General features: G+C 45.4%; 1 protein-coding gene and 1 long non-coding RNA gene across 3 annotated transcripts; one reads left to right on the top strand and one right to left on the bottom strand.

The window, feature by feature from the left end:
- The first annotated feature begins 172 nt into the window (after positions 1–172).
- On the top strand, positions 173–27,935 carry LOC119400155 (uncharacterized). 2 transcript variants are annotated; one of them, XR_005185022.2, is made up of 5 exons: positions 173–1,127; positions 2,074–2,118; positions 19,436–19,543; positions 25,818–25,953; positions 27,432–27,935. XR_005185022.2 is itself a non-coding variant. In XM_037667140.2 (4 exons), the coding sequence occupies exons 1-3, from the start codon at positions 384–386 to the stop codon at positions 25,938–25,940; spliced, it is 975 nt and encodes a 324-aa protein (XP_037523068.1). In that variant the 5' UTR covers positions 173–383; the 3' UTR covers positions 25,941–25,953; positions 27,432–27,935. The 2 variants fall into 2 exon arrangements, 1 of the variants encoding a protein (XP_037523068.1); XM_037667140.2 differs by lacking the exon at positions 2,074–2,118.
- LOC119400156 (uncharacterized) lies at positions 2,930–8,607 on the bottom strand. The gene is made up of 3 exons (XR_005185024.2): positions 8,393–8,607; positions 8,197–8,315; positions 2,930–3,364 (listed from the first exon to the last, which is right to left on the bottom strand). It is a non-coding gene; the product is annotated as an uncharacterized LOC119400156 (long non-coding RNA).

The raw sequence follows: 27,935 nt of genomic DNA, 5'->3' as shown, positions 1-27,935 counted from the left end.
TAGTATTTCTAACATGACTGCATGCGCGACTCAAGCGATTTGTGGAAGCTTGCACGTGACGTCATGAGCGCACGATGCGCACAACATGGCTCCAATATGGCGGCTTAGATGACGTCAAGGCAGTATAATCACGCGGCGATTAACCTGCTTCAGTGTGATAACGACATCGCTGGATGAATAACGAAGGAACCATGGAACATGCGATGTACTGATAATATTCACGTGACATAACAACTTCGCGCGCCACCATGTTGGTGCTCCAACGTGGCTGTTTCAGTGATGTCAGGGCAAGCCTGGCTTGACCTGAACATTAGTTCTTCGCCAGCTCTTTTTTTTTTTATTGTTCTTCTTCTTTTTCTGTTGTTTTTTTTTTCCTCTGAACAATGAGCGACGCAAGCGGTGATAGCGCTTCGGCTGTCTTAGCGGCGAAACGAGCTGCCCGAACCGAGGCTCAGCGGCGCCGACGTCAGAATCCAGAGGTGCGCGCCGCCGAAGCGCTAGCGCAGCGCCTCCGCCGCCAGGAGGATTGTGCTAAAGTTCGCGCCATCGAAGCGGCATCAAAGCGCCGTCGCCGTGCAGACCCTGCTATACGCGCTGCCGAGGCCGAAGCCTATCGCCGCCGCCGCCAGAAGGAACCCTCAGTTCGCGTTGCCGAAACGATAGCTCATCGCCGCCGCCGCCGGAATGATCCAGCCGTGCGTGCCGCCGAAGCTGCTGCCCAGCGTCGTCGCCGACAAGACCCGAGAGTGCTTGCCGCCGAAGCAGAAGCTAGGCGGCGCCGCCGGGAAGATCCTGCCGTCCGCGCCACAGAAGCCGAAGCCAGACGCCGCCGGCTCGCAAAGAGGAAGGGTGCAATGAAGACGTCCCTGCAGCCGTTTAAAGACAGTTCACTTAGGAGTGTGTGTTCGGTGTGTGATCGGCCCTCGTTCCAGGATGACTCGAAACTGCTACCAGATGAGTGTCACCGGAAGACCCTCCAGTCGGCATTTCCTAACGCAGACCTGCATCAGTTCTGGCTCTGTTCGACGTGCATGCAACCCGTGCCGAAGGACGACGTTTCTCATCTTTCCACAACCAGCGGAAAGGAACATCTCCCGAGGCCAGCGAACCTCCCACAACTCAATGCGGTGAGTGAGAGACTTCTATCTCCCCGAATCCTGTTCGCAAAACGAAAACACACATAGAGCTGCATTCAAATTTCGCATTAGTGTCCTAATCGTCAGTAACTTTTTTCATTGACGTGAAAGGAAGAGTGGGCAAGGTTCCCTAGAGCATTCATCCTGCATGGTCTGCAGGACGAGTACCTCACATACTGTGGAGGCGCTTTCATGAAGAATGCCTTCCCATTGCTCTGAGGTGCAAGAGAAATGAAGAATGCAAGGGAGAAGAGCCCTTCCTTGAGAGAGAAAGTTATGGCAGTGCTCTGTTCGCTCCCTTTTTTTGCCTTTTTACACGTCACAATCTTAGCTGTTTGTGTACTTGAAGATGGTGCGCCCTCTCACATGCTTTCCCTCAATCCTACAGTGTACCGTGTGCGAGGTATGATAGACCCTTTACCGCACCCGGTATTTATATGAAGCACCACGCAGAATCCGACGGCGAATTTTCAGTTCGAGTGTTTGTATAACTGTTATTGCAACAAAAATATCAACACAGCTGATGCTGCAATAACCTTTATCTTGCTGCGCATTTCTGACATGTTATACGTCATGTGCTTAGAGGATCCCACACAGTACATTTGTGGTCACTTCAGTTTGTATATCGGTTCATTCGCATAATGTTACAAAAACACACACATATCCAATACTGCAGGCGCATGCAGGTCGAAATCTGTCCAGGGTACATTAACGTTTTTTTCCCCAAATGTCAGCGTTAATTTTTTTAGAAAAGCTTTATACATCTGCTGACCTGACTGGATTGTTTCTAGTTTGCAATCGCGTAACCAACAGCATTAAAAGCCTTAATTAGCAAGAAACAAAAAGTGAGAATAAGACATACTGTACAATTGAAAAAATTACTGAACATTACGATACTCCCTAATGCGAAATTTCAGTGCATGCGCCTTTTTTCCAGGTTGCCAGACGTCACGAATCCTAACGCGTATGCGTTTCCGCTCAGGTAATGTACTCTAAAAATAACCAAACACTCTAACAAGAACGATTGTTATGTAGCCATTGAATGTTGCTTTATCCATTTTCAGCACTACACAGTAACATTGGAAGCAAAAAGTGGGCATGATGCACGAACTTACTTTAGCACCAATAACATGTCTTTTCATCGAAAAGTTTCAGTGTATGCACTGGCTCCGCCAAGATGCGCAGAGGGCAGGGCCATCTAGTGGCATCAGAAGAAACCAATATGCCATGTCATGTGACTGCGTCCTTAACTCTGATTTGTAGACATTCACCGTTCATCTTTCACTGAGCTCATTTGCTTGGTTACGACGAGGCACGTCGATGCTCCGCATAGGAACAGGTGCCTAAGAGCTGCACTCAAAAGCTAGCTGCCCTGTTACATAAGGATTTGCACTTAATAAACACATAGGTTAGTGGGCCATTACACTGCACTACTGTCCGCTTCCTTGTTGACAGCTCTGCTTATTACAGATAGCCTGTTATTTATAATTGCCACTTTTCGATAAGCAGAATAATTGAAGTAGGACTTGGATGAGCACATGATGTAGCTTGAGCATGTACAATTTAAACAAAAAGAGCTGTAGAAGTCTACTTTTGCCAGAATCCTTCATGTTCCAGCCACATTAGTAGATCATGGCCTGGCTTTTCGTAGTTTAGTACGAAATGTAGAAATGTGATGAAGCAAGGTTTTTCGCTAGTAGCTCAAAATAAGACTGCCATATTCAAGAATGTGCAGTGAGAAAGAGAGATATGGAAAGACAGGGAGGTTAACCAAGCATGTGCTTGATTGGGTACCCTAAACTTGAGAAGGGGGATTAATAAGACAAAGAAAAAATAACAAATGGACAGTTAGCATCAATGTGCACAACATGAACATGCGCTACTAGTTCCCAAGCGTTCGTGAAGTCCAGTCGACTTCAGGAAGCACAGTAGGGCTTTTGTGGCCTTGCACATGTATGAAAGCGTAGTTCCCAGGATCTCGTTTTTCCGAAGGTCGTCTTCCACTGTACAGCAAAAATACAGCTGCTGTATAGTAACACGAGATGGAAGTAAGTTTGAACTTGCAGTTGCTGTTGTAGCTGGCATTGCAGAGGAAATCATATATCAGTGAGTGAGAGCGACGCATTTTATTTAGGAACTTCCTTCCACGAATATAATTCTGGCGGCGGCGTATCCCATGCGAGAGTTGAGGAATGCTGTTCTCAGTTTCTGACCAAGCTGTGTCCCCCCTGAAAAGACCAGAAGTGTCAAAGTTAGCATTCTTGGTCAGTATAACATAAGTACTGCTCTGAACCTGCATATAATGATAACATTGGCAGATTACAACAATGTTCTGTGGAACGATGCCTTTTCCACTGCCCATGCTTTTCGCGCTTGGCCAGTGGTCAGAGCGATGGCCCATCCACGATCAGCCAGCAGTGAGTGGTGGATGATAAGAATAGCATAGAATAAGGCATAAGGCATCGCTCCGTGATAGCACCCATGTTGTAGCATAAAAAAAACTATAACTGAAGCATCATTATACATATTATGTCAGCCTTGCTCTTCTGTCAGTACATGCACATGTGTTTCAATAAGTACTTAATACATAAAGTTAGCATGGTTCCAAGACGCATCTGAATAGTACTACATGCACCCTGAAATTTCTAGCTCAACGACTATCTAGCAGCATCAAGATACAGCGGCAGCACGCACATCAGCATACCAAGGGCTCCAGGGGCGATCACTATTACACGTTTAATGTAACTGCATTTACAACTAATAGTTCGAAGACAACACTGTAGTCGGATAGAACTACAAAAGGCAGGCAGGCCCTGCCCTGATGACCAAAGTGTCCCGCTCATGTACACGGCGATATTCTCCAATGGCAGGGTCACCAACCATCCGGCTTATGACAGCTGTCTAGAGCACATGCTAATTGGTACAGGCTTGTGCACATCCGTCTTTGTGGTGGAAATGCCACTGCCTTTTAAGGGGAGACGTGGGTCTTAAAAAATGGTTTTTTAAAAGTTGGGTGAATGGCATGAAATTTAATACACTTATTCAGCTTTTTCTGCAGACTCAAAATCTCTAAGTAGATTTTTAATAGCTGCATTAGAACAAAAGATATGCAATTTCTAACACATATTTAAGCATATTTCTTACGGAGATTTTTGGCAACTTTGCTTTGTCAAACACAAAAACAAAGTATGTGGCAAGGTTGCCAGGAAGCTGGTCTAGCCGGTGATGCTATTTATTTTCTTATAATGTTGTCCACCAAATTATAATTCTCGATTATCAGAAATAGTATGCAGCAAAAAAATTTCACTCACATTTACGTCTATTTATTTTGCATTCAAAGTTTGTTGAAGACAATCGGATTAGCATCACCGGCTAAACCAGCTCTCTAGCAGCCTTGCCACATACTTTGTTTCTGTGTTTGACAAAGCAAAGTTGCCAAAAATCCCCGTAAGAAATATGCTTTTAGAGATTGCACATCTTTTGTACTAATGCAGCTACCAAAAATCTAATCAGAGATTCGGAATCTGCAGAAAAAATGGGATAAGTTTGGTTAAATTTCGTTCAGTTCATCCGGCTAATAAAAGAAATAAAAAAAAGACCCGCGTCTCCCCCTTAAGGCTGTAGCTGTAATTGCAATTCCTCTTTTCCACCATACTCCTGTTGTACGTACAGAAATTATGTGAACTTGGCACTACACACGCCGTACGTAATCGCAGAAAATTAATGTAGCGCGTTGCGGTACAAAAATATGTTTCAAAACATAGTGCTTAAAAGGTCTGGCCATACATATAAGGGACTGACGGCTGGCCAGAATGCGTGATAAGATACTGGTGGAAATGAAAAAGTGTGAATTACAGGGGCAGATTGAAGCATCTTTTTCGCAATCTGAGAAGGTTTTACATTTTTAAATTGCCTATAAACGTCACAAAAAACCAGTATGTCGCCCAGCCTGGCGGAAGAACCTTGAAGCTGGATGATGGAGTCGTTCACTTTCAGTGGCGTGCCAACTTGTTCGCGAGTGGGGGGGCTCGCCTCCCTCACTTCATCCACCAGATATATATATATATATATATATATAAAGAGAGAGAGAGAGAGAGCACTGCATTTGCTCACAATTTGATGTGATTTTTCATACACAGAGTTAAAATTTGGTTAGCAGTGTTTAATAAGATTGTAGAAAAAGTACAGTCACTCCTACGTAGCATACACTGGGACAGCCGTATATATACGGGTTATGCATGTGATAGTGTTGCAAGCAACAGTTTTTATACATCACCCCCACAACTTTATGCATGAATACAATTATGTCGATGGCATCCTCGCCAGTAGTAAAGATTTGTATTATTCAATGAAATTTCGTTAACGTCTAGAAGCTGCTCACTAATAATTGCGTTTTTTATGTAGGTAGCAGTGACCGCACCTTTTCTTTTGTGCAATTAGTACTACACTTTCTTGCAGATATTCAGGTTTGCGCATCCTATATTGTCTTGGTTGCTCCTAGTCAAAATAGTGTTTCAACGCATTGTTATTATTATTGCTATTATTATATTACTATTATTGTTAGCTTGTCAACCAAAAGTTGTTTTTCAGTAAGAATTTGTGGTATTGGAGGCGTAGTACATTCTTTATATGTATCATATTTGTATTTGCAACTTTGCTTGGAGCATGCGAACTTCATAGTAGAAAACAGCGCAACGCTGGTCCTGTTTGGTCTTTCTTGTCTTCGTTGTGTTGCGCTGTTTTCTACTTTCCTTGGACGGGCCCCCGGCCCTCCAAGTAAGTACGCCTATGCAGACAGTGTAAGCACAATTTTTTTAAAAATAAATGTGGGTGATCGTAACGTTAAACTTCCCCGCATTGTTTCCTTCCGCATGGGCTGTTAACTGTTTATGATTGGTCAAAATTTTCTGGGTCATGCACACTGCACCTCCTCGTTACGCGATGCCACAAATGACTCCAAAATGATACATTGCATAACGACCACTCATGCACGACTACATAAAAAATAAAAGAATGCACTATTTTCAATAAGGCATATTTTTGGTCATTGATTATTCGCCATTTGTCAAAAATTTTCGGTATGCCTTAAAATCCCGTGCTTCTTATGCGACGTCACAAATCTATGGAATCTCGTGGTGTTAAAATTACGTGTGCACGCTAAACAGCGCATTACTATGCTGAACAATACCTAAACGTTTTTTTGGAATAGCTGGACAGTCTCATTCCGAATGTTATTCAAGAAGGCTGCCCGCTGATCACATTGGCAGCGGCTACTTATAGCAGCTGGCAAGATTTTCAGTTGTGCTATAACAATGTTGAGCCGTTTGTGCGCATGTACAACTCTGTGAACTCATTCTTGCTGAGAGAGAGGGAGGGAGGGAGAGAAATAAACATTGCTGCACACGTGTGCTTCTTTGTCGCCCAAGTTGTATTTTGCCCTGTATAAGTCAATTCGAGATGACTCAAAACCAACTAGCCCGGCTGCCAATTCAGTCTCCTTAGTCCGGAAAACCCAGGTCAGGGGTCGAATCCTGGCGTGGCCGCTGCACTTTCGATGGAGGTGAAAATGCGTGAGGTCCTCGTGCTTAGATTTAGGTGCACGTTAAAGAACCCCAGGTGGTGGACATTTCTGGAGCCATTGTCTCTCATAATCATATCGTGGTTTTGAGACATTAAACCCCAACAATGATTAGTCTAGAAAACCGTGGACCTTGACCATTTCCTGGACCGGTAGATCAAGTTGCGGGACAAGCTTCAAAGCTCGGTTTTCCATGTACTCGAGTCCACTGTCTTATTCCTCACCTTGTTTCAAGCCGCCGCGATCACTGCAAGCTACCATTGATAAGCAAGGCCAACGTTTTTAGATCAATCTAAAAACGTTGGCAAGGCGACACAGGGTAATCGGAAACTCAAGCAGAAACATTCTTTAGCTCTCCAGTGCGGCCCAAATAAACACTCAACAGTTCTGCACCACTCATCAACTCATAGCAAATTGGATATGTACAGCGGCGGTGATGCTATTCCTTTCCGACGAAACAAAATTAATTCCTGAAACAGGATGACCGTTTGATCGGTCCATAAAACGTTTACTGCTGCCCGTATTTGCGTCGTCGATGATGTAATTTTGACGCCAGGCAGAGCAGAATAAATGCTGTAGCGCAAAGCGCGAAAGCGTTGCACAGGCGGTCCGCACCGCAGAGAACCTACATGTCGTGAGACACAGGAGACGATCTCCACAGCAGAAGCGCAGGATAAATTTCATTATATAAATAAGCGTTTAATGTAGAAGTAAAACTTCGCCTCAGTTGATGGCTTCCCAGTGTGCAGCTGAAAATGACCACTGTCGAAAGTGGGGGGGTGGGGGGGGGCTAGCGCCGCCTTGCCCCCCCCCCCCCCCCCCCTCCGGTAGAGGCTTTCATGCGCACCATAATTAGTGCTTGAAATTAGAACACATATATTATTATCCATCCCCGCCCTATTCTGTGCTGCTTATGAGGTAAAAGGAGTTGCTGGCTGAGAAGCGGCGCTGCCTTCGCGGCAACTTTGCCAACTTATGGAACTTGCAGAGTCGCGGCGCATGCGCGCAGAGTGCACGCATGCGCAGCAAACCGCTGCACACAAGAAAGCTCTCGCGCTCACCTACCACTGTTCGCAGCATAGACTCTATGGTTCGCACCATGTGCTGTGTCGAAATTATTTTATTATAAATGTTTCACGGCGCTTTCTCTGTTAGCATTACGTAATTAGACGCTTGTAAGTTTTCCTTTGCGCTAAAGAAAACAGGTACAGTTTATGAAAGTTTGACCAACCAAAGTTGGCCTTCCCGCATGCTAAAATAAAATTATCCCCAGCCACAAATAAAAAAGCACGTAACCCACAAATAAGAAATAGGTGCTTAAAAAGTACAGTATTAAAAAGCGTTCGAACGCCCCTTTAACGGCTACTTCGCCGACGCTTGGTCGGCTTGGTGGCTGGCTTGATCGCTCAGTCAGATTGGCTCAGTTGGTTTCGCTGAAAATTACAGTGTACTACTGAAAATACACTGATCTCACCCTCTCACCATGGCTGGCGCGCCGACTGGGACACGGTGGACTGGCCTGTCTGTGCGTGCGCTCCAGCGCAAGCGACAGGCTGAATCTAGTCATCCAGCAGATATAGCTCGACGGCAGGCTGCGAAGGCTAAAGCAAAGGCAAAGTTGCTCGCTGAAACACCGGAGCGAAGGGAGGCCAGGTTAGCACGTTACAGAAAATCTTACGAAGCGCGAAAGCTTGCGAAGACCGAAGCCACCGCAGCCGTCGATCAGCAAAGCAAACAACGAGACAACGCCGTCGATACAAGCGACGGCGCCCATAACGAACGTTTGACGGACCACAACCTTCGGCCGACGGCCAGGTTTCTCCGCGGCTTCACGGACAACCCATTCGGCAGCGTGTGCGCGTGTGAAAGACGGTGGCACGTCTGTGACGTGACCGCGGTGAGTGAAAAGATGTATCCCACGCTGTGCTCGGTTACAACCTAAGAGAAAATAATGTCCGCTCCGCCGACAGAACCGCGGCGCACCTGCCGTTCACGTGTGAAAGACAGTCGTTCTACCTGGTATCCGCTCGAACCGTGAGTTATACATTTCAGGGGGGGGGGGTTCAACCCCCCCGAAATTTTTCAGTTTTGCTCATACAACGCACGCACGAACATACATAAAGTATGGTTGAACCCCCCCCCCCCTGAAAAAAAATTTGACTACGCCCCTGCATGCGTAATCTTTTTTTCTCGGCTAATGTAAATACTACGCCTATAAAGGGTTAAAGGTTCGCCGTTACTGCCCAAAACATTGCGTTTAGCTGAGAAGCGATGTCAGAATCTCCGATGAAATTTACCAGGACGTTAAAGTTTCCGACCAGAGACCAGGGTTGCCAATGGTGGCTACTTTTCGCCAAATTGGCGAATTTGAGAGGCCCGGGGCGACCGAAAATTATGAATGGCGACATGGCGAATTTTTGGCGATTTTCGGCTTAGGTCTCCACTGAGTAATGCATCCTAAGTTTAGTGTCTTTCCAATGAATGAGCGGCAACATTCCCTCTATGTTTCTTGGTTTTAGAACCACGAGTAGAACGTGCACATTACGCGTCATTCGGTATGTCCGTCATGTAACTCGTGTGTATCTCCTCAATTCATCTAAATGCAGCAGGTACTCGAATGTCCCCCAGCGACATTTTAGCAAAATGTAAGTCAGCGGACTGCCTCGCAAACCGTGAGGGGGCAGTGTTTGACTATAAGTATATAGCTTTAGGTGCTTTAAGCTTCTCTAAAGTTTCGCTTTAGAAGGGGCTAGACGACGGGTTGGCCGCGTGTTCCGACCATTTGTTCCGCCAAAGCTCCAACTGTTCTGAATAGCTTGGCGACTTATTCACTGTTGCGGTACCCCCAATTGAGCATATTTATCGAGGCATTTTCCACTGTTCTCGGTGAGCGTGTGCAATGAAAACAATTGCTATAAACATTCTCCATTGTCTACCTGTTCATTATTAACGCATCGGATTGACACGTGTAGATATAAGTGACTATAAGAAAGGGTCGGTGGCGTCCTTTATCATATCAGTTCACACTTAAAAAGTGTAAGTCTCACTAAGAATCGGTTCCTGCAAGAATTCTGTCGTGTTACCGTCAATGAACCTTTTAATCCTTTTAATTCATATAAGGGTACGTAAAGCTGTCTACAAACAGCGCTTTCACGGTTTTCGCCCAAGGTTTACCACACTTTTATTTTTAAAACGAGCCGACAGGGATGGAAGGATATCATGAGCGCTTCATTCATTCACCCTTGCGCCACCACGCACATCTTGCGGCTAGTCGGAGAAGCAGCACCATGCACCCCCCTGGTGAAGCGGGCGATACAACTGGCATTGAGAAACGTCAATATAATTTAAAGGTCTTGGATGGTACTGTATTCTACGGGGCTATACGTGAGTGGAAAGTTTTATTACTATGTATGCCGCACATATCTAGGATGGCGACTTTTTTGGCGAAATTTGTAAAAAAAATGGCGACTTTTGGCGACTTTTTGCTCGTCGTTTGGCGACATTTTCTCGAAAGTCAGTGGCAACCCTGCCAGAGACACAGACATGTGTCTGTATAGAAAGTAAACTATCTGAAGCTCACTATAAGTGCTTGACGTCACTAAAATAAGTGAGCGCTATTGGATGGAGCATTAATGTTTATTCTCTGGGGGAGGGACAGCAATGATTGTGGGCAGAGGTTACATTTTTTCTTATGTTATGACCGAGTATAGAGATGTCATTCCCCGAGTGGGAGTCAGAGGCTGCCCATTCAGCCAGTGTGTGTCGAATGTGTAGGCAATTTGTCGTCAAGCAGAAATTGCCTCTCTTCAGCGTAAGCACTGGCTGTTGCTACCCGCTTATGCCTGCGTTGAACTATGTGGCCGAACGTCTGCTGTCGCCTCCTTTCATGCCGATTCGCCGACTGATGAACTGGCGGTACGGCCAGTTTGGCACCAAGGGAACGAAAACCAAGCGAAACGTACCTTCCCCTCATGTTGACTAGGTTTACAATAGTTAAACCGCAGCCTTTTTTTTTTTTTGGTGGCATGAGCACCGAGTGATATCGCTATCTTCCAGACCACCCTGTCTAGTGCCTGTGCGAGTTGTCAGAAAACCCTGATAGAAACAAATAATGTGTATAAAAGGGATGGAATAGGCAAAGCTAAGGGTTGTGTATGCTAGAGTGGATAATAAGGTATGTCGTAAGTTGAAATTTGAGTCATATAATTATTAGAAATTAGTGTAAAGAGCAATTACACCTCAGAAACCCATCAGAGATGGGTCATGTTTCAGCACCTGACGGATCAGATCTCAGCCACGCTTCTTTCTGCGTGGCCTTGGCAGCACGTGAAACGCGAAGTTGACCTAAGGAATACACCAGGGCACACAAACACCGAAAACATATATAACAGGGATGGAATAGGTAACGCTAAGGGTTCTATATGATAGAGGGGACATTAAGGTATGTCATAAGTTAAAGTGCGCTTGCCCCACCGAGATAGTTCAACCATGGCCTCTGCGACTAGATTTGGCAGGGCACTGTTGATGATGCCATTTCATTCACGTGGGGAGAATGTAATCAGAGAAGGCAGTGTGACAGCCAGAAGAGCATCACTGATTGGACACTGAGCATGGGCCAAAGTCACCAACCCATGGCATGTTAAAGAGTTAACAAAAAAACGATACCACGGCCAGGCGACAGGGAAACATGACGCACACCATGTCTCCCCTCTAGCCAGGCCATAATTACTCATGGGGATAGCATAAGCGGGGGACGCAATGTGACATCCAGGCGAGTATTGCAGAAGTATTTTTAAGGCTACAATGCACGAGACTTGAGCTAAGTTTGCCCTTTTGCAGTGTGTTAATGCATTCACAAAATTACGCTTCTTCTCTTGGAAACACACCGAACTGGTCAGTCGTAGCAATGGCGCACTGCCAGAGCTAATCACGGAGGCCACAGTGCAGCATATTATTGGTGCGTCCCAAACCGATGCACTGGTGCTTCAAGATCAAGTTCCACAAGAAAAACAACAGGTGAGCGTGCAGTTTGCGTGCCAGTTTTCATTTGCACCTACGAGTGTATGCCGCCACACATGGCTGTTTTGCAGGGAGGATACAGTGCAGGTTTTTAATTATGGTTGGTTTGAGAAGAGCACAGTATTGCAATGTTGTACTAAGAAGTAGCGAACATAAAGCGCTTTAGACTTATAGTTGAACTATTGCATCTCTGACATCACCACGTGCTTGGAAGCGTGTTTTACATTTGTCTCCTGCTAATCAATTGCCATCGTTTAAGCACGTGTTTCTGAGACTCAAGGTAGATGGCTATATCACATATTTCACGGTACGAAACGGCTTTTGCACAATCCAACTGTGTAATTTGTCTTGGAATTTATGGTTTTTTATTACTCTTCAGGATGGAAACGTTTCGAAGTGCTCAAGAAGGCCAGAACTGATTCAGTTGCCCAGGGAAAGGTTAACAACTAGAGAATCTGCTGTGACAGCGAAGTCTCAGTCTGCAACTTCACTGATGAGTTTTCTATTCTGCCCACAGAGGCTCAACATTCTCTGTACTTACGGCTGAAAAATTACTCCTTGTGTTTATGTATTATCTCTGTAATAATCCTATAAGGAAAACGCCCTATAAAGAACCTTCATGTGTAGGCATAAGACAGTTTTTCTTCTGGAAGGCTTGAGCATTGGAAGTGTCCTACGTGCAGAATTTTCAGTTTGTGTTTATTATGCAATAGAGTGCCCAGTATACACTATGGCATAGCGCCTTCAGTGACATCATGTTACAGCCAAGCATTTCAGTCACGGTGAAAGAGAAGTTATGTTGTTAGCTTATGTCACTTTGGCTTTGAGGAATGGGCTTTTCTGTGAATGCTATCTGTAAATGCACAATCAAGTGATTATCTTCTGCATCCCCTTGCCACCAAGCTAGCTGTCAAGTGGTGGTCGAGTGCAAAATAATGTGCCTGCGTTTTTAGTGCAATGTAGGTCTTATTATGCCATGTCTGCTTTATTTTTTCATTTTGTTTTGTAGTAGTAAACATGTCATGCATTCCTTCTACTTTTATGCAATATGTGAGCATGTATATTACTAATTCTTTTTTAATTTCATTTATTTGCTCTAAGGGCCCAGTATCGGGCATTATATGGGGGGGATAACAATCAGTGATTGTGTTAGAACATCACCAAACTTAATTTGAAAGAGGGTAATAAGCATAACAATACATAAATAAAGGAGACAATAATTTCACATTTAAAGAAATACAGTGCAATTAATAGCAGCATAATGGAAAGATCGTACACTGCAATAACACAAGCTTGACCTGCTGAACTATTAAAGTAAGTTCAACTAATACATGACAGAATTCAAAAGTAGCGATGAATCGGACGTATCAGACATGAAATCAGACGGATGGTTTGTTAATAGATCAGCTAGTATGCCAGATATGCTTATTAAAGTAGGTTTGTAGAGCCGTTTGAAAAGAAGCCACTTCCTTAATATTGGTGATGGATTGCAGAAGGGCATTCCACTCATTAGTTTATAATGGTAGAGGTGAGTGTAAATATTTTTTAGTTCGTAAAAATAATGGGCATACCTTGCGTTCATGGTGAGTACGGACAGCAACATGGGGTGCTGGATGAATGAATTATTTGCACAAAAGTGGTGGACTGTCGCTAAAACAAATACTGTAAAAAAATATTTTAATCGTAGAAACTTTCTCCGAGTTATGAGAGGTACAATGCCAAGTGAGCTTTTTTATTGATGACACACTGCAATACCAAGAATATGAGGACGAAATGAATCTAGCAGCCTTATTTTGAATAGATTCCCAGCATGTTGGTAAGGTTAAGCTTGGTGGTGATGCCATATGTTAGAAGCGTACTCTAATGATGGTTTCATTAGCGAATTGAATGCTTAAAGTTTAGTGTTGGAGTTGGCAAGGCATAGCCGACGTTTTAGAACAAGTTTTCTTAACACTTTCCTAGTGACGAATACATGTGTTCCTTCCATTTTACATAATAATGGAAAGAATACCTTAAATGTTAATCGAGAAAACTGTTTCAACTGCAGAGTTCTTAATTATGTATTCATTAGGCAGTAATTTGAGACCAGATCCTAATGGATACATGTTTAGTTTTCTCAACACTAATTTTCATCTGCTATGTACTCCACCATTTTGAAAGTGTACTTAAATTGAATTGCGGGGTTAAAGTGTCATTCTGGTTGTTTATTTCTTTATAAGGTACACAGTCATCTGCAGAAAGACGTACAGAAGATTGACTGTCAGTCGATATATCATTTATGCCGATTAAATATCACAGCGGTCCCAGAACTAATCCCAGTGGGACATTCGACGTGACTGGCGTGAGGCGTTGTATGTAGTGATCGATTTTAACACACTGAAATCCGTCAGTTAGAAAGCCCTTAGTTCAAAGAAATGTTTTGTCTAGCTCTAGGCTACGAAGATTTGTTAGCAGTCTTTGGTGAGGGACGTGATCAAATGCTTTAAAGAAGTAAACGAAAATTGCATCGATGAAAAATGACCCATTAATGGAGTTGTGTAAATCGGTTTCTAGGTCAAACAACTGGGAGTTACAGAATCTCTTTGTCTGAAAGCAGTGTTTGTTTTAAAACCTTAAATTATTTGATTAAAGTAAGACGTTTTGCAACTGTAAATGGTACATTCGAGTATAGAGCAAATAGATGTAATAGAAATGGAACAATAATTGCTAGCGAAGGGGTTGTCTCCAGATTTAAAGCAAGGAATTACATGCGTAATGACTGAGTCATCAGGGAGACACTCAGTGTCCAGTGACTGTTGGAATATTAGAATATTAGTAATAAAAGATGTGATGAATTATCTAGCATTAAGAAGCGTGCAAACTTGAGCTTGTTGGTACACATTCATAATAAAAAACAGCGCGAAAACACAAGGACGAGACAGATGAAACGGGACCAGCGCTGGTCCCGTTTCATCTGTCTCGTCCTTGTGCTTTCACGCTGTTTTTTACTATGTATCTAGCATTAATTTCAAAAGTTTTGCACTGATACCGTCTGATCCAGGGCAAGTTTTGCGTGGTAGCCTCTTTATTGCACGTTTTACTCCCTTTACTGTTATCGTGATGGCTAGAAACTCGTGCGAAATTGCTTGCACTTGAAGCGTTGTTGTTTTTAGCAGAAACTCGTCCGAGCATGGGCTGTTGTGTAAATAAATCAATCTTGACACTATTAATCTCTATTTAGGTATTTTGCTCGTCTTCGAAGTGTTTTTGCCATGCCCTAAATTTTCGCTTGCTTTAGTTGTCACGGCTCTGTCAAATCTGTCCAATACATGCAATATCTTGAGTGCATACATCAGAAACTTCTCCACACGTGTATAGATGAAACTGCCTATGCGATTCGTTGTGTTCTGCTTTTTTTTTTTTCATGTTTCTTTTTAACTTACAAACTTTACAGTGAACTCTCGTGTTGCTTAGTGGCTGTGAACATGCTGCGCATCCTTCCCTTGTATTAATTTCCTGAGCGTGTAACATCGCCCATTATATGAAAACCTTGGTTTCTGAATTAAACGGAGCCAAAGATATCTTGCGTTGCGAGTGAATTCATTTTTACGTTCTGACACTTGCTGGCTGCATTCATTTAAATGCATGGTGCACTTCGTGCGAGTGCACGGTCTAACGCAGCAGGCGTCCAAAAGAAGAAGAAAAAAGAAAAAAACTCGCCGTACGGACATGCGCGGCGTAGAGGGGAAGGTGAAGCGAAGAGGCGCCGCGCAGTTATTGCCATGACGACCGCATGCGCCACCATCTTGCTGTCCCCCTTACGCAAGGGCCGGTAAAGCCCCTATACTTCGTATAGGGGCTTTACCGGCCCTTGCGGTAAGGTATAGGGGCTTTAAGGGCCGGAACTTAAGGGGCATTTGGTGCTAGTGTCGATGGAGCGTCTGTCCTTCTCGTGCCTGATTGGTGCCTTCGTCACCAGTTGCTCTTTCGAGCGCGCTGCTCTCCTACTTCTTCTGCTTCTCCGACAGCATCGGTTCGCCGTAAAATATGCATGTTTACAATGAGGAACTTGGACCGAGTGTGGTGTACCGTGATAGTGAACGTCTGCAGGAAGTACTCGTACAAGTTCAGGCATGTGTAGAACCACAACCACCGAAGCGAGGACGAGGCCGACCACGCAAGTACGCTACTCGCGAAGATTACAAGAAGGCGAAGCTAACGAATCGGCCCGGTAGGCGAGGTCATAGCGAGGTAGACCGCGGAAGTACGCGACGCACGAAGATTACAAGATGTCGAAGCTTACAAACCGTCCTTGCGGTCGACCTCGTAAATATGACCAGTCACTTTCCGAAAGTCAAAAGAAAGCCGCGTATCGCGCGGGGAAGCTAACCGAAGAACAGATTCGTGCGAAGGAACTTCGTAAAGTGCTGGCTCAAGCTAGAAAGGATGAAGTAGCCGAAAAGCGAAGGTTACGGCAAGCGAAGAGGGAAGGACGAGCGAAGGCAATAGCTGCACTCCAAAGGCAACGCACGGAACAAGCCAAACTTGCAACAGGATGCGTGTGTAATGTGTGTGATCGTATCTGCTTCGAGGACGATGTTCGCGAAACTACGAATCACTCGTGTGAATTCCTACACCAACCCTTTCCGGAACGCAGAGTGGAGGACTTCGACGTGTGCCGCGCATGCGCCGTATCCTTACGGCTAAACAAGGTACCGAATTATTCTACAACCAACGGCTGTGTGATCCTCTCCCCCCCCTTCCCTTCCGTGAAACACCCTCATTTGGCTTGTTTCTTCCTGAATTCCCTTCAGGAGAGCAGAGTTTCCACTTCAGCTTGTTGATTCAACATAGTGAAGAGAAGAGTGCAGACACCAACGAATAGGGACACACAGTAGACATATGCAGTGCTGGCTTTCAAGAAAAATGTTCATTATGCATGTGCACAACTGCTTATACTGAGCACTTGTCCAAAAGAACGAGATTGCACCTGCGCACAGATTCTCCTCACGTCCCTATCGTCCTGGCATGTTTATCTATGAAGGTCGCCATGATGATATGGCAGGAAGGCAGCCACCATGATATGGTGGCTGCCTCGCTGATCTTTTTTTTTTTCCGTAGGAGTTTACTTACATCGACATAAAATCTTGCATCTATCTAGAAAAGGTTTGCACCCATAATCGCAACAGTGCACATCCAGATGACCATGAATTACGCTATTTTGTAGTAGTATTCTCTTAGCTAATAGTTGATATATTGGCCAGTTTTGACAATATAAACTTTTCCGCAGGAAATAGGTATCTGGCACACAACACACTGGGTACACTCTGCAGAGTGCTGTCTGAATTCAGCATTTGCAACTTAGCTTGACTGCGTATGAGAACATCTCCGGGCTGTTTGGAATCAAATGTTCAATCAGAAATGTTCCAATTGATGTGTGTAAGACTTTTGTAAACAGTCTACCGAACCAGTTGGCAAACAACATTGCTGTTCTCATGAACCAAGAAGAGGAACACCAGATTTGAAGGGCCGTGCACTGTATAATCACTAGTAAACATACGTGCACAGGCGTACCCAAGGTTGTGCGCAATAAACCTAAAGTGATCCTAATGCAAGACGTAGCGGTCTGGCAGTGGTACTCACACCAGTTCTTAGGTAAACACAAATTTACCTGAAAAACTGGTCAGAGTGTCCAATCATGAAATGGTGACACAGAAAACGCCATGGAACAATTTTTATTGCAATTTAGCAATCTGCAGTGCAAATGAGGTTGTACACGCAACACATGCTGCCAAGAGTGATAGGTGAGCCCAACAACAATAGTCACAGCAATTTCAATGACTTCGTGCAGCACAAAGGCTTGTCCTCCAGGCCGTCCGCTGTGCCCATTTTAGTGACTTTCAAATGCCATTTCATAATACAAATCCTATTCATATCATAAAAAGAATGGCTGGTTCTGTCACCATAATTCCCAGTCATTCTATTTTCACTCTGGTCCAATTGCGCGTTCCGGGCGGTATTATTCAAGCACATTCACAAACACTGATTCATTAAGCTTCCTGTTACTGCCTGCAGACATATGCAGCTGCTGCACAAGTGAAAAATATTGCATTACTTCGTAGAAGGAGGCTTCTTGCGTGCCACTTTTTCGAAGTGTCACATTTTGGGTGAGAGTATCAGTCACAACTTGCCAACTCCATCGAGCACTCCTAACAGCTGCAAAAAACAACACAAAAGAACATGCACTTCCCTCATGTCTCATCAGTATGCACCGAATCTTGAAAGCCATAAAGTTTGTGTCTTTTAAATGCAACAGCAAAGAACAAGGACGAAATGAACTATGAATATGAGCGCCTAGTCCCTACTGGAGGTTTATTTCCGGTGCATTAAAGGGTTCCTGAACCGCTTTGCCAAGTAATCATCGAATGACCTCACTGTCAGAGTCTATTGCCTCGTGAATCGATTGCCAAAAAATTTCTCAAACCCATCAAAAACAATCGGAGTGACAGGAATTTGTCACATTTCTTAAGCGCTTTCTTTTCTTGGCCCGGCGAGCATACTCGAAGCTACACAGGAAGGAATGGCAAGGGGGGAAGAAGTTAGGTCAGCATGTGTCATGATCTTGAGCACGTATGATGAAACACGATCAGACTCTTCTGCTGTGACACATGTGCGTGAGTGTGGCTACTCTGTAATGTCAGCACACTATGTGGAACGTGCCGCCGGCACATGGCAGCACCCCTTGGCAAGGGGTGCATCTGATCCAAACACTACTCGTCATTTATGTCAGCCATTGGCTAATAGCAGGCACACTTAAGAGAGTGAGAACAGGCCTCTGTATGAAGAGAGCATGCTTGAAAATATGGTAACTTCACGCTCCACTTCTAAGCTCTCCTTGCTGCACACAATTTCAGGATTTGTTTAGGCTGTATGTGTTTTCTCACCAATTCCGAGGGGTTGTTCATAACCCTTTTAAATTCCCTACACTAGCAGCCCTGTGCTACGACGATTCATCATTGTTTTCTTGACTTGAGGATACTTTGAGGAATACACACTAGCCGAATCTCGTAAAGGACAAGCGACCCAAAATTTTGAAGCAATGTAACTTGCAAGATAAACTTGTGTGGCCACACAGGCATCATCTGTAAAATATTAAGGATAATATATCGTGGAACATATTTAATAACAATCGGATAGTGTATGCTGTGCAACTGAGCATGAAACGAAACTCCTCACTACATTGCCATTAAACATGGATTTAACATAAGCAGCCAGCAGCCACCTATGTCATTAATATATATTGGCTTCCATGCTCCTTGCATGTGCTCTCTGTTGCAGTTCTCAACGTAGTACTCACACACACACACTGCCAGGCACGGCGTGTGTGTCACTGTTTTGTGTGGTCACATGGTCAGATGTTTACAATAAAACTCCCTGGTCCTGCGTTTCTTGATGCTCTCTGAAACTGAAACTGTGACTGGGTGCAATAAGACCGTCTCGAAATAATTAACAGACATTCACTGAAGCAAATGAGGTTTCCAGATGTGATAAATGGGTCGTTAGCTACTTTTTGAAATATGAAAAGAAAAAAAGATACAATGCTTTTGTGTCAGTATTCCTGTCACATTGTGAAGCCATAAAATTTTTGTAGCTTTTGTATTTCTCTTAAAAGTTCTGTGTACCATGTGGTTCACTGTCTGACTATTGCTTGATTGCGTTGCAGGTTGTAGATGCTGCACACAACGCTCCGCACACCTGCACCAAATGTAGGTCGAGGGACACAACATTAAGGACGACACCAAGGCGACGTTACAGTAAATGCATTGGCAAGGTGAGACTTGTGGATATGTCGTGAGTTGGCATGCTATAAGCAGTTCTAACACATTTTCTTCAGGGCTGCAGAGCTTTGTTTAAAGGGACACTAAAGAGCAAAACAATTTTTCTCGCATTAGTAAAGTAGTCTTCCACGATTCCAAAAACACCACGCTTTCTGCGCGAAGACGCTTAATAAGCGAGAAAACGCACAAAAAGAAAATACAGGTGGCGACGCCACCTTGGAATTCCCGCACCATTTGCCGTGACGTCACATATTTTTTGACAGCGCCTGCTTGGGCCTACGTAGTTCCTAATCAGTTAAATCGAAGTACATTGTCCTCTGAGGGGGCCAGAGACTCGACATAACGAGTTTGTGGAAATTTCTTCGAGCCAGTGGGCCAAAATACTTTAAATGCTCTTTGAAGTCTTTTACGTCACGAATTACAAAGTGCGGCGCGAAATTTCAAAATGAAACTTTGAACTTGGTTTTCTCCTCTAATAATAAACCTATGGTGGTGAAATAAACTGCACAAGAGTTCTCCGAGCACACTTTATCAATCTAAACCAATTCATTGTTTCTCTTTAGTGTCCCTTTAACTTTAGAAGCTTTTAAGAACTTTATTGCTCTTTTAAAAACACCATGTTGCAAAACGTTTCCTTTCAGTGACCTTTATTCTTTTGGAGTAGGGGAAGTGTCCCTTCACCGTGGGCTAGTGGTTATGTTGCTTGACTGCTTGCCCAAAGGTCACGGGGTGAAGTCCCAGCCGCAGATATGCAGCATTTCGATTGAGGTGAAATGCTGGAGGCCCATGTACATAGATATAGGTGTATGTTAAAGATACCCAGGTGCAGGGGTGTACCCAGGGGGGGTTGGGGGGAGGGGGCTCAACCCCCTCCCCGCTGGAAATTTTTTCGCATGTGTATATATACATGCACACATACAAATACACGCACGGACATACATAAAGTAGGGTTGACCCCCCCCCCTCCCCCCCAGAAAAATTTCTGGCTACGCCCCTGCCCAGGTGGTTGAAATTTTCTGAGCCCTCTGTAAAGAAACTATCGATCAGCCAAGGAACCACACAGACAGCCGTTCATCGTTCCAACTTCTTCTTCTTCTACTGCAGTGCTCGCCTGCACGCGTTTATTCCTTTTCTTTTTCAACATACTCCCGCCCCCCAGTAGTGTCGCTCAATTCGAGCTTGTACAATTTCTGTACTGGCTTTCTTAAAAACTTTCCGTCTTGGGCTTTCACCCGGCAAGCTCGGATTATGCCATCTTGACCCGGGTAAACGTCTGTGACTCGCCCAAGGGGCCAAACACCTCGAGAAATGCCAGGCTCTTCGATGATTACCACATCATCTACTCGTAGACAGCTGCTGGGATGTGCAGGGTATAGGTGAAGTGCCCGCAGTTCTAGCAAATACTCTTTTTTCCATCGCATCCACAGGTGATCTATCAGCTTCTGTCTGTGTCTCAACTTCTTGCTGATGTCACTTCGAGTAGTCTGAGGACTTATAGCATCGTAGTCATTGTTGGGCCGCTCTGGAGAAGCTAGCAAGGAACGTCCAACAAGAAAATGCGCCGGACATATCGGAGAAGGCTCTTTGGCGTCCGTATACGTGTAGGTCAATGGTCTTGAGTTAACAACTGCTTCAACCTCCAGCAGCATCGTCTCGGTTTGTTCGCTGGTGAGTTTGCTCTTTCCCATCACCTTGCGCAACGATGACTTCACTGTTCGGACAAGCCTCTCCCACCAACCACCCCACCAAGGTGCACCCGGAACGATAAACTTCCATTCGATGCGATGGGTCAGTAGGAAAGACGCGAACGGAGAGCTCTTCATGACATTCCAGATGTTCCTGAGGTCCCGTGATGCTCTCTTAAAGGCAAGAGCGTTGTCAGAGTACAGTGTTGCTGGTACCCCTCTGCGAGCCAGAAACCGGCGGAACGCTAGTAAGAAAGCGCTTGTCGAGATCGCACTCGTCAGTTCAAGGTGTACTGCTCTCGTCGTCGCACAGGTGAACAGCAGGATGTAAGCTTTCGATGCATCACCATGTAGCTCCTGTTGCTTTATATATAGTGGACCTGCAAAGTCCAATCCCACTACATCAAACGGTCGTGACGAGAGAAGCCGGTCCTCAGGCATCGGCGCATATTGTACGTTTCCAGGTTTCATGTTGTACCTTCGGCAGAGGAAGCAAGCATTAATGATTCGTTTCACTTCTTGTCGAGCGCGGATAATCCAATAACGCTGTCGTATTTGCATCATAGTGCTTGCCACACCACCATGCAAAGCTCTGCAGTGAGCCTCTGTCACTACCAAAGCCGTGAAGGGATGCCTCTGTGGTAGTATGACCGGATGCTTTTCGTCATACGTAGCGTCGATTCTTTCAAGTCGTCCGCCAAGCCGAAGCTGTCCGCTTTGGTCCAAGAAAGGGTGAAGATCGAGCAGCTTCGAGTGTTTTGAGAGAGTGTCTCCAAGTTGAAGCTGTTCGACGTCCTTCGCGAATACTTCGAGTTGAACTCGTTGTACCCAAAACCTTTCAGCCTTGCATAGCTCCAGTGTCGAAATTGTTTCGCTGAGCGATGTTCGAATACCACGGCATCGATCCACAAAGCGGAAGACCCAGGCGGTGACGCGCAGGAGCTTCTGCAGATTGTTGTGCTTGCTTAAATCAATCACAGGGTGTAATTTCCTGGATGATGCTTGAAGAAATACATGTTGCGTGTCAATCTCTGCCTCTTCGTTGATCGGTGTGCACTGGTTCGGTTCGGTAGGCCAGTTTGATTTAGGCTGGGACAACCATTCAGGTCCATACCACCAACAGCGACTTGCACGTAGAGTCTTCAAAGGTATGCCCCTAGTCAGTACATCTGACGGGTTGTCTTCACCCGGGCAGTAGCGCCATAGCACTGGTTCAGTAGCTTTTGCTATTTCAGTCACTCTGTGTTTTACAAACTGACTCAACTTGCTATGGTCACCGCGGATCCAGCTCAATGTGATCATAGAGTCAGTCCACATGACGCAGTGGAAATCTTTTGAATCCCATGAGGAACAAATGTACTTTAGCAATCTGGCTCCCACTACCGCGGCCATAAGCTCGAGCTTTGGTAGTGTTAAAGTCTTAATAGGTGCCACTCTTGACTTCGCTACTATCAGTGAAGTAGCCGAGTTCCCGTCTTCGTCGAATGCTCTCAAATAGGCACATGCTCCATAAGCCTTCAGGCTGGCGTCGACGAATATATGCAGTTCAGCCTCTTTCACTGCTCCATGAAGCCCGTCTCTCACGCAGCGCGGAATCTTTATGTGGCCAAGCTGAATCACGTCCGCACACCAGGCTGTCCACTGCGTCTTGATCTCCTCGGGTAATTGATCATCCCAGGAACGGCCTAAAACCCAAAGGCGTTGAAACAAAAGCTTCGCTGTTACGGTGAAAGGCGATAGAATGCCAAGCGGGTCATAAATTCGAGAAGCAGCCTTTAGTAGAGTACGTTTCGTGTCGGGCTGGCCAGCGACTAAATATTGTGCCACAGATTTGGAAGAAAACTTGAAGTAGTCCTTTTCTATATCCCATTGCATTCCCAAGACCGCAGCTGCTTCTCTGGATCCTCCTTCTACTTGCTCCTCCTGGTTGTCGAAAATGTTCTGCAGCTGATGGTTATTGGTCTTCCACTTTCTGAGGTTCATGCCTGCATCTCTCATGATTGCCTTTGACTGTTCATAGATGCGCAGACCTTCATGGAATGTTGTTGATGAGGTTGTTTCGTCATCACCAATTGCTTGTACTTTTAGAATGCAGACCATGAGGCTGGAGTCGCAGTCCAGAAAGGCTTTTTGCTGACTGGGTCCTTGTAGCGTCCATCCAAACGCTGTGTCGATCGCTACCAGTCCTGGAACTTCTGCGCTCTTTACAATTTCTCCAGACATTACTTGCCAAAGATGGTCAGCTCCTATCAACAAGCTGAGGCCATTTTCCGTCTCCGCGTCGAACTTCTTTTCGTCCGCGATGAATTTCCCTTCGAGCCGCAGGTTCTGAAGGAAGTGGCTGTCAGCTTTCGGGGAAGCAATGTCGTGACAAATAACTGGGACAACAATTGCACGCACTATGCGGGTGTCGGAAGAGTGCTGGCTGCGCAGGGGAACTTCTACAACCTTCCGTCTTTCCGCAGTACTTGGTGATGCGCAGCCAAACGTGTTCAGTGCAATCCGTGTTTCTCCCAGTACCTGCAGGTGTAACTTCCTGACGAGCTCTTCCGTGACGAAGGATCGCTGGCTGCCTCCGTCGAGAATCCCTCGGACATATCTTGAGCTGTTATCTTTCACGACAAAGGCGCGAAAGGTCTGCAAGTATACTTCTCTGTCATTTATCTCGCTCCCGCTCAGTGAATCCTTGTCGCACAGCATAACCGACTGTGATGACACCATTCCTACTGTGCTTCCGGAGGCGTCCACTGGTCGAGGTGTCACTGCCATGTTCTTCCTGTAGTTAGGGTCGCACATGCTTGATGCGTGCCTCCCATGACAGCTCGAGCACGTGAGTTTGACTTGGCAGGACCGTGCCGGATGACCTCGTGACGTGCATCGATAGCAGCGGTTGTCCTTAGTCAGCATCTCTTTCTTAGAAGTGATAGAGAGGTCGGCGTCGCAGGCGCGTGTGCCATGCTTCTTCGATTTGCAGAAAAAACACTCGTTCCAGTTGCACGATGCGCTGTGTAGTACAGAAGCGGTGCTGGTGCTGCTGCCTCGAGTTCGCTGTGCACGGTCATCAACCGGTCGCTCTGCAAATGGCTTACACTGCTCCCGGCTTTCTAGTTCGACGCGTGTAAAGGTAAGCAGCTCCTTTAACTCTGCATCCGATGACGCAGCTGCAGCGGCTGGCTCAAAGACGTTTGCAGAAGACCCGCTTTCCCTTAACGCTTGACTGCGCTTTCCACGTGTATAGGCCAAAACGATGTCATACGGCAACGCTTGCTGTAAAATGTCGATCAGCATCGCTGAGAAACTGAGCGTGGGAACGTTTAGCGCAGTCAGACACCTGATGTTGAGCTGCACGGCATCGTAAAGTCGCCTGAGGCCTCGAACGTCGCTTCCTGACTTCACGTGAGGGAGACTGCGAAGCGCTGACAGGTGGTGTTGCTCTATCCGTTTCCGATCTCCGAAGCGTTCTTTTAGCAACTCTATGGCGTCTGCGTAACATGATTCGGAAGTCGGAAAACCAGATATCGCCGCTGCCGCTTCACCCGCAAGGTAATGCCGTAGATAGAAAAACTTGGTCGTAGTTGATAGAGCGTTGTTGAGATGAACAGTCTGCTCGAACTGCTCCCAGAAAGCTGACCACTCGTGAATGTCTCCTCTAAATGTTGGCATGCCAAGGTTCGGCAGTCTTGGGCCAATTCTGGTCGGAGCATCAGGAGCTGATGGGGTTGCGTTCTGAGGAGCAGTCGCCGTTGTACTGTTTCCGCGTTCCAAATCGGCTACTCTGCATCGAATCTCGGCGAGCATGCTAATGGCTTGGTCGTTGTACTCCGCCGCCGCTACGTACTCCGCTTCGAGCTCCTCGTCAGCTAGGTGCTCTTCTAGTGCATCATTAATCTTCGAGAGCTCGCTGTTGCTAGCCGACAAACGGTCATAAATACCTGTTAGCTTGGGATTGTCCGCGGTAGGATCCGTCAGCAGGGACCGTGCTTCCTGTATAAGCTTGGTATTCTGAGCTCGTCGAGCTGCGCGCTTGGTCTTTAGGCGATCCATCCGTGCAGATGTCGAAGTGTCGGGCCCACGCTGATCACGAGCGATGCGTTGCGAGTCCTCGCCGCCCGCAGTGCGACGCGGTCGAGTAGACGGTCCCCTTGAGTCGTGCGATGAGAGAGACGTGTCCGCACGAGGGTTTTCGGCACCAAAATGTAAAGAAACTATCGATCAGCCAAGGAACCACACAGACAGCCGTTCATCGTTCCAACTTCTTCTTCTTCTACTGCAGTGCTCGCCTGCACGCGTTTATTCCTTTTCTTTTTCAACACCCTCCACTACGATGTCCCTCATAATCATATCGTGGCTTTAGGACATATCACTCCAACAATTATTAGGGCAAGTGTGAATGCTTTGTTGGATAGACTGGGAAGAGGAGGAGGGTAAATGCATTTCTTCTTTGAGCTTAATATTGTGCAACCATGGTTTGAGAGGTAGCGATAAGTTTCTTGTCTTCCAGCAATTAGTCACAGTAATTTGTCAAACAAATGTGACAGAACAGTCCGCACTTCGCTGATTACAAAATTACATGCTCTTCTAGGATGACATCCTGCCTCAGCATGCCCATCAATCATCTCAGACAGAACACCACATCACTCTTGCCTGGTGCCCAAGGCCAAACGTTTCAGCATGCTGCGCTGAAGTACAGGTGGACCTCTTGTGACGGCTCTGTTGAAGTGAGTGCTTGAAAAGAAGATGGTATAGAAAATAGATGCCTGATCTGACCTACACGATTTCCCCACATTTGATGGAGCCACTCAGTCATCGTGGTGCTGTACATCTCGCCTTGGTCATTGCACCTGATTTGCATCCAGGGCAAGAAAGTTTTGTTGTTCAAGAAAATTTTTCTTTTCTATATAAGAAATAGTAGCAGTTTTCGTTGAGTGGACACGTACAGTACAGTCCGCTGTTAAAGAGAACACTCGAATGTGCACTTGTTGTATTGCTGGCCCCGTAACTGCAAGTGGATGTATAAATATTGGTCATGCCCTGAACAAATCTGTTGAAAGGAGTCGAAACTGTCAACCACCAGTAGTCTTATGCAAATCCATGCCGCTATGCCTTCGAAAGAGAGCGAAATCTGGGCATGCCCTGCACGCAGGTGTTCCCTTTAATAGTGGAGATGTGTGTACAGTGATCATGGATTGAAACATGTCAATTTAGAGCTAAGTAATGTGCATATTTTCATTTTTACTGTCTTCAGTTCGTGTGTTATTGGCCTAATTTCGTCTCCAGCACTAACAACCAGATTCGTAGTGACAGGGTTTTCTCAAGCATCTGTGTGTACCAGTTGTACCAAAAGTTTTGATGTCATGTTTCATTAGTGAGCACTGTACCTCGTTGGTATCGCATTAATCAACAATGTTGCCCGTCATAATGTCCAATGTTTTATTGGCTTGTTTCTTATCTGGTCTGATAGGCCATACAGAAAACCAGCTGTGGATCCACAAAGACGAGATCGTTGCATTTAGTCCTATAGCACTGCCTCTAAGACTGCTCATTCTTGTCACTTGCCATACGGCTAAATACCACAAAAACACCTGCTAGACTTGAGAGCAGGACTTCAGAGGAAAAATAGACTAATGGCAGCAGAGCAGATGCTAGAAATAGTTGGTTTTTGTGTACATCCAGCTGTGGCTTTTCTCAAGCATTACACTTAAACCTCATTATAACAGTCGCATGTGACACGAAAATAACTTCGCTATAGCCGAAAATTCGTTATAAGCATATATCCGAACCACTGTATCTATTACCAAGGGTATTCTTCATTTACTTTGTTATAACCGATAATTCGTTATATCCATGTTCATTATATCGAGGTTTGAGTGTATCTTTTAAGCAACAGTGTGGTCCTATGCCTTCTTTTTGCTTCTCAGCACATCCGTCTGATGTTGTGCACAGAATTGTGGATAACGTTGCATTGAGTGATGGGCTTTGGGTGTCAATGGATAATGCATGACCTAAGAAGTTTAATGGTACTTCTGGAGGCTAAGGATTACAACGTATCGTGAGCTTGTAAAAACTTAGCTGCAGCTTGCTTTTCCTGAGCCAATGCAGAAATTTGGCAGTGGCATATTATTGTTTTCTGGGTGTTGGTGGATATTATTACCTTGTTTGAGAGTGTGGCTTCATTACGTGTATTCATGCCTTTCAGAAATCTATCTTCTCGTCTACCTACCAAGTTCTTGGTGAGAAGTACGGAGACTTGTTGGAGGTGAAGGGTGACTGTTGCACAGCCAAAGAGAAAAACAAGATGTGAACCAGGCATGACAGTATCAACCTGAGAAGCCTAGCATATAATTGTCACGGGGTGCATGCCACCTTTCAAGGAAGACATGATTTGCCAAACGTCACCATCGAAGTACTCAAGGTGCCTGAAATCTGCACAGTCAAAGGTCCTTTGATGGATAACGACCTTCTTTGTTCGCTGCAATCGCAAAAGATATTTGCAGCAGATGCATCAACAACCAACTTCGCGTCAGATGCAGCGATCAACTTTCTTGTCGAATTGAACATCTATTGGCTAGTCGTGGCCGGATGGATCAAACATGTTAATAATAATAATATCTGGGGTTTAACGTCCCAAAACCACGATATGATTATGAGAGACGCCGTAGTGGAGGGCTCCGGAAATTTCGACCACCTGGGGTTGTTTAAC

This window comes from Rhipicephalus sanguineus, chromosome 7 (assembly GCF_013339695.2).
Source record: "Rhipicephalus sanguineus isolate Rsan-2018 chromosome 7, BIME_Rsan_1.4, whole genome shotgun sequence".
Classification (NCBI taxonomy): Eukaryota; Metazoa; Arthropoda; class Arachnida; order Ixodida; family Ixodidae; genus Rhipicephalus; species Rhipicephalus sanguineus.
Note: the sequence above shows the minus strand (reverse complement) of the source record. Positions and strands in the feature narration are given on the sequence as shown.

Bases quoted from the DNA above. Each gene is read 5' to 3' on its own strand.
- LOC119400155 (XM_037667140.2), top strand. From the start codon at position 384: ATGAGCGACGCAAGCGGTGATAGCGCTTCGGCTGTCTTAGCGGCGAAA. The intron at 1,128-19,435 runs GTGAGTGAGAGA...ATTGCGTTGCAG, and splicing joins ACCTCCCACAACTCAATGCG to GTTGTAGATGCTGCACACAA. The intron at 19,544-25,817 runs GTGAGACTTGTG...ATGCTCTTCTAG, and splicing joins ACAGTAAATGCATTGGCAAG to GATGACATCCTGCCTCAGCA.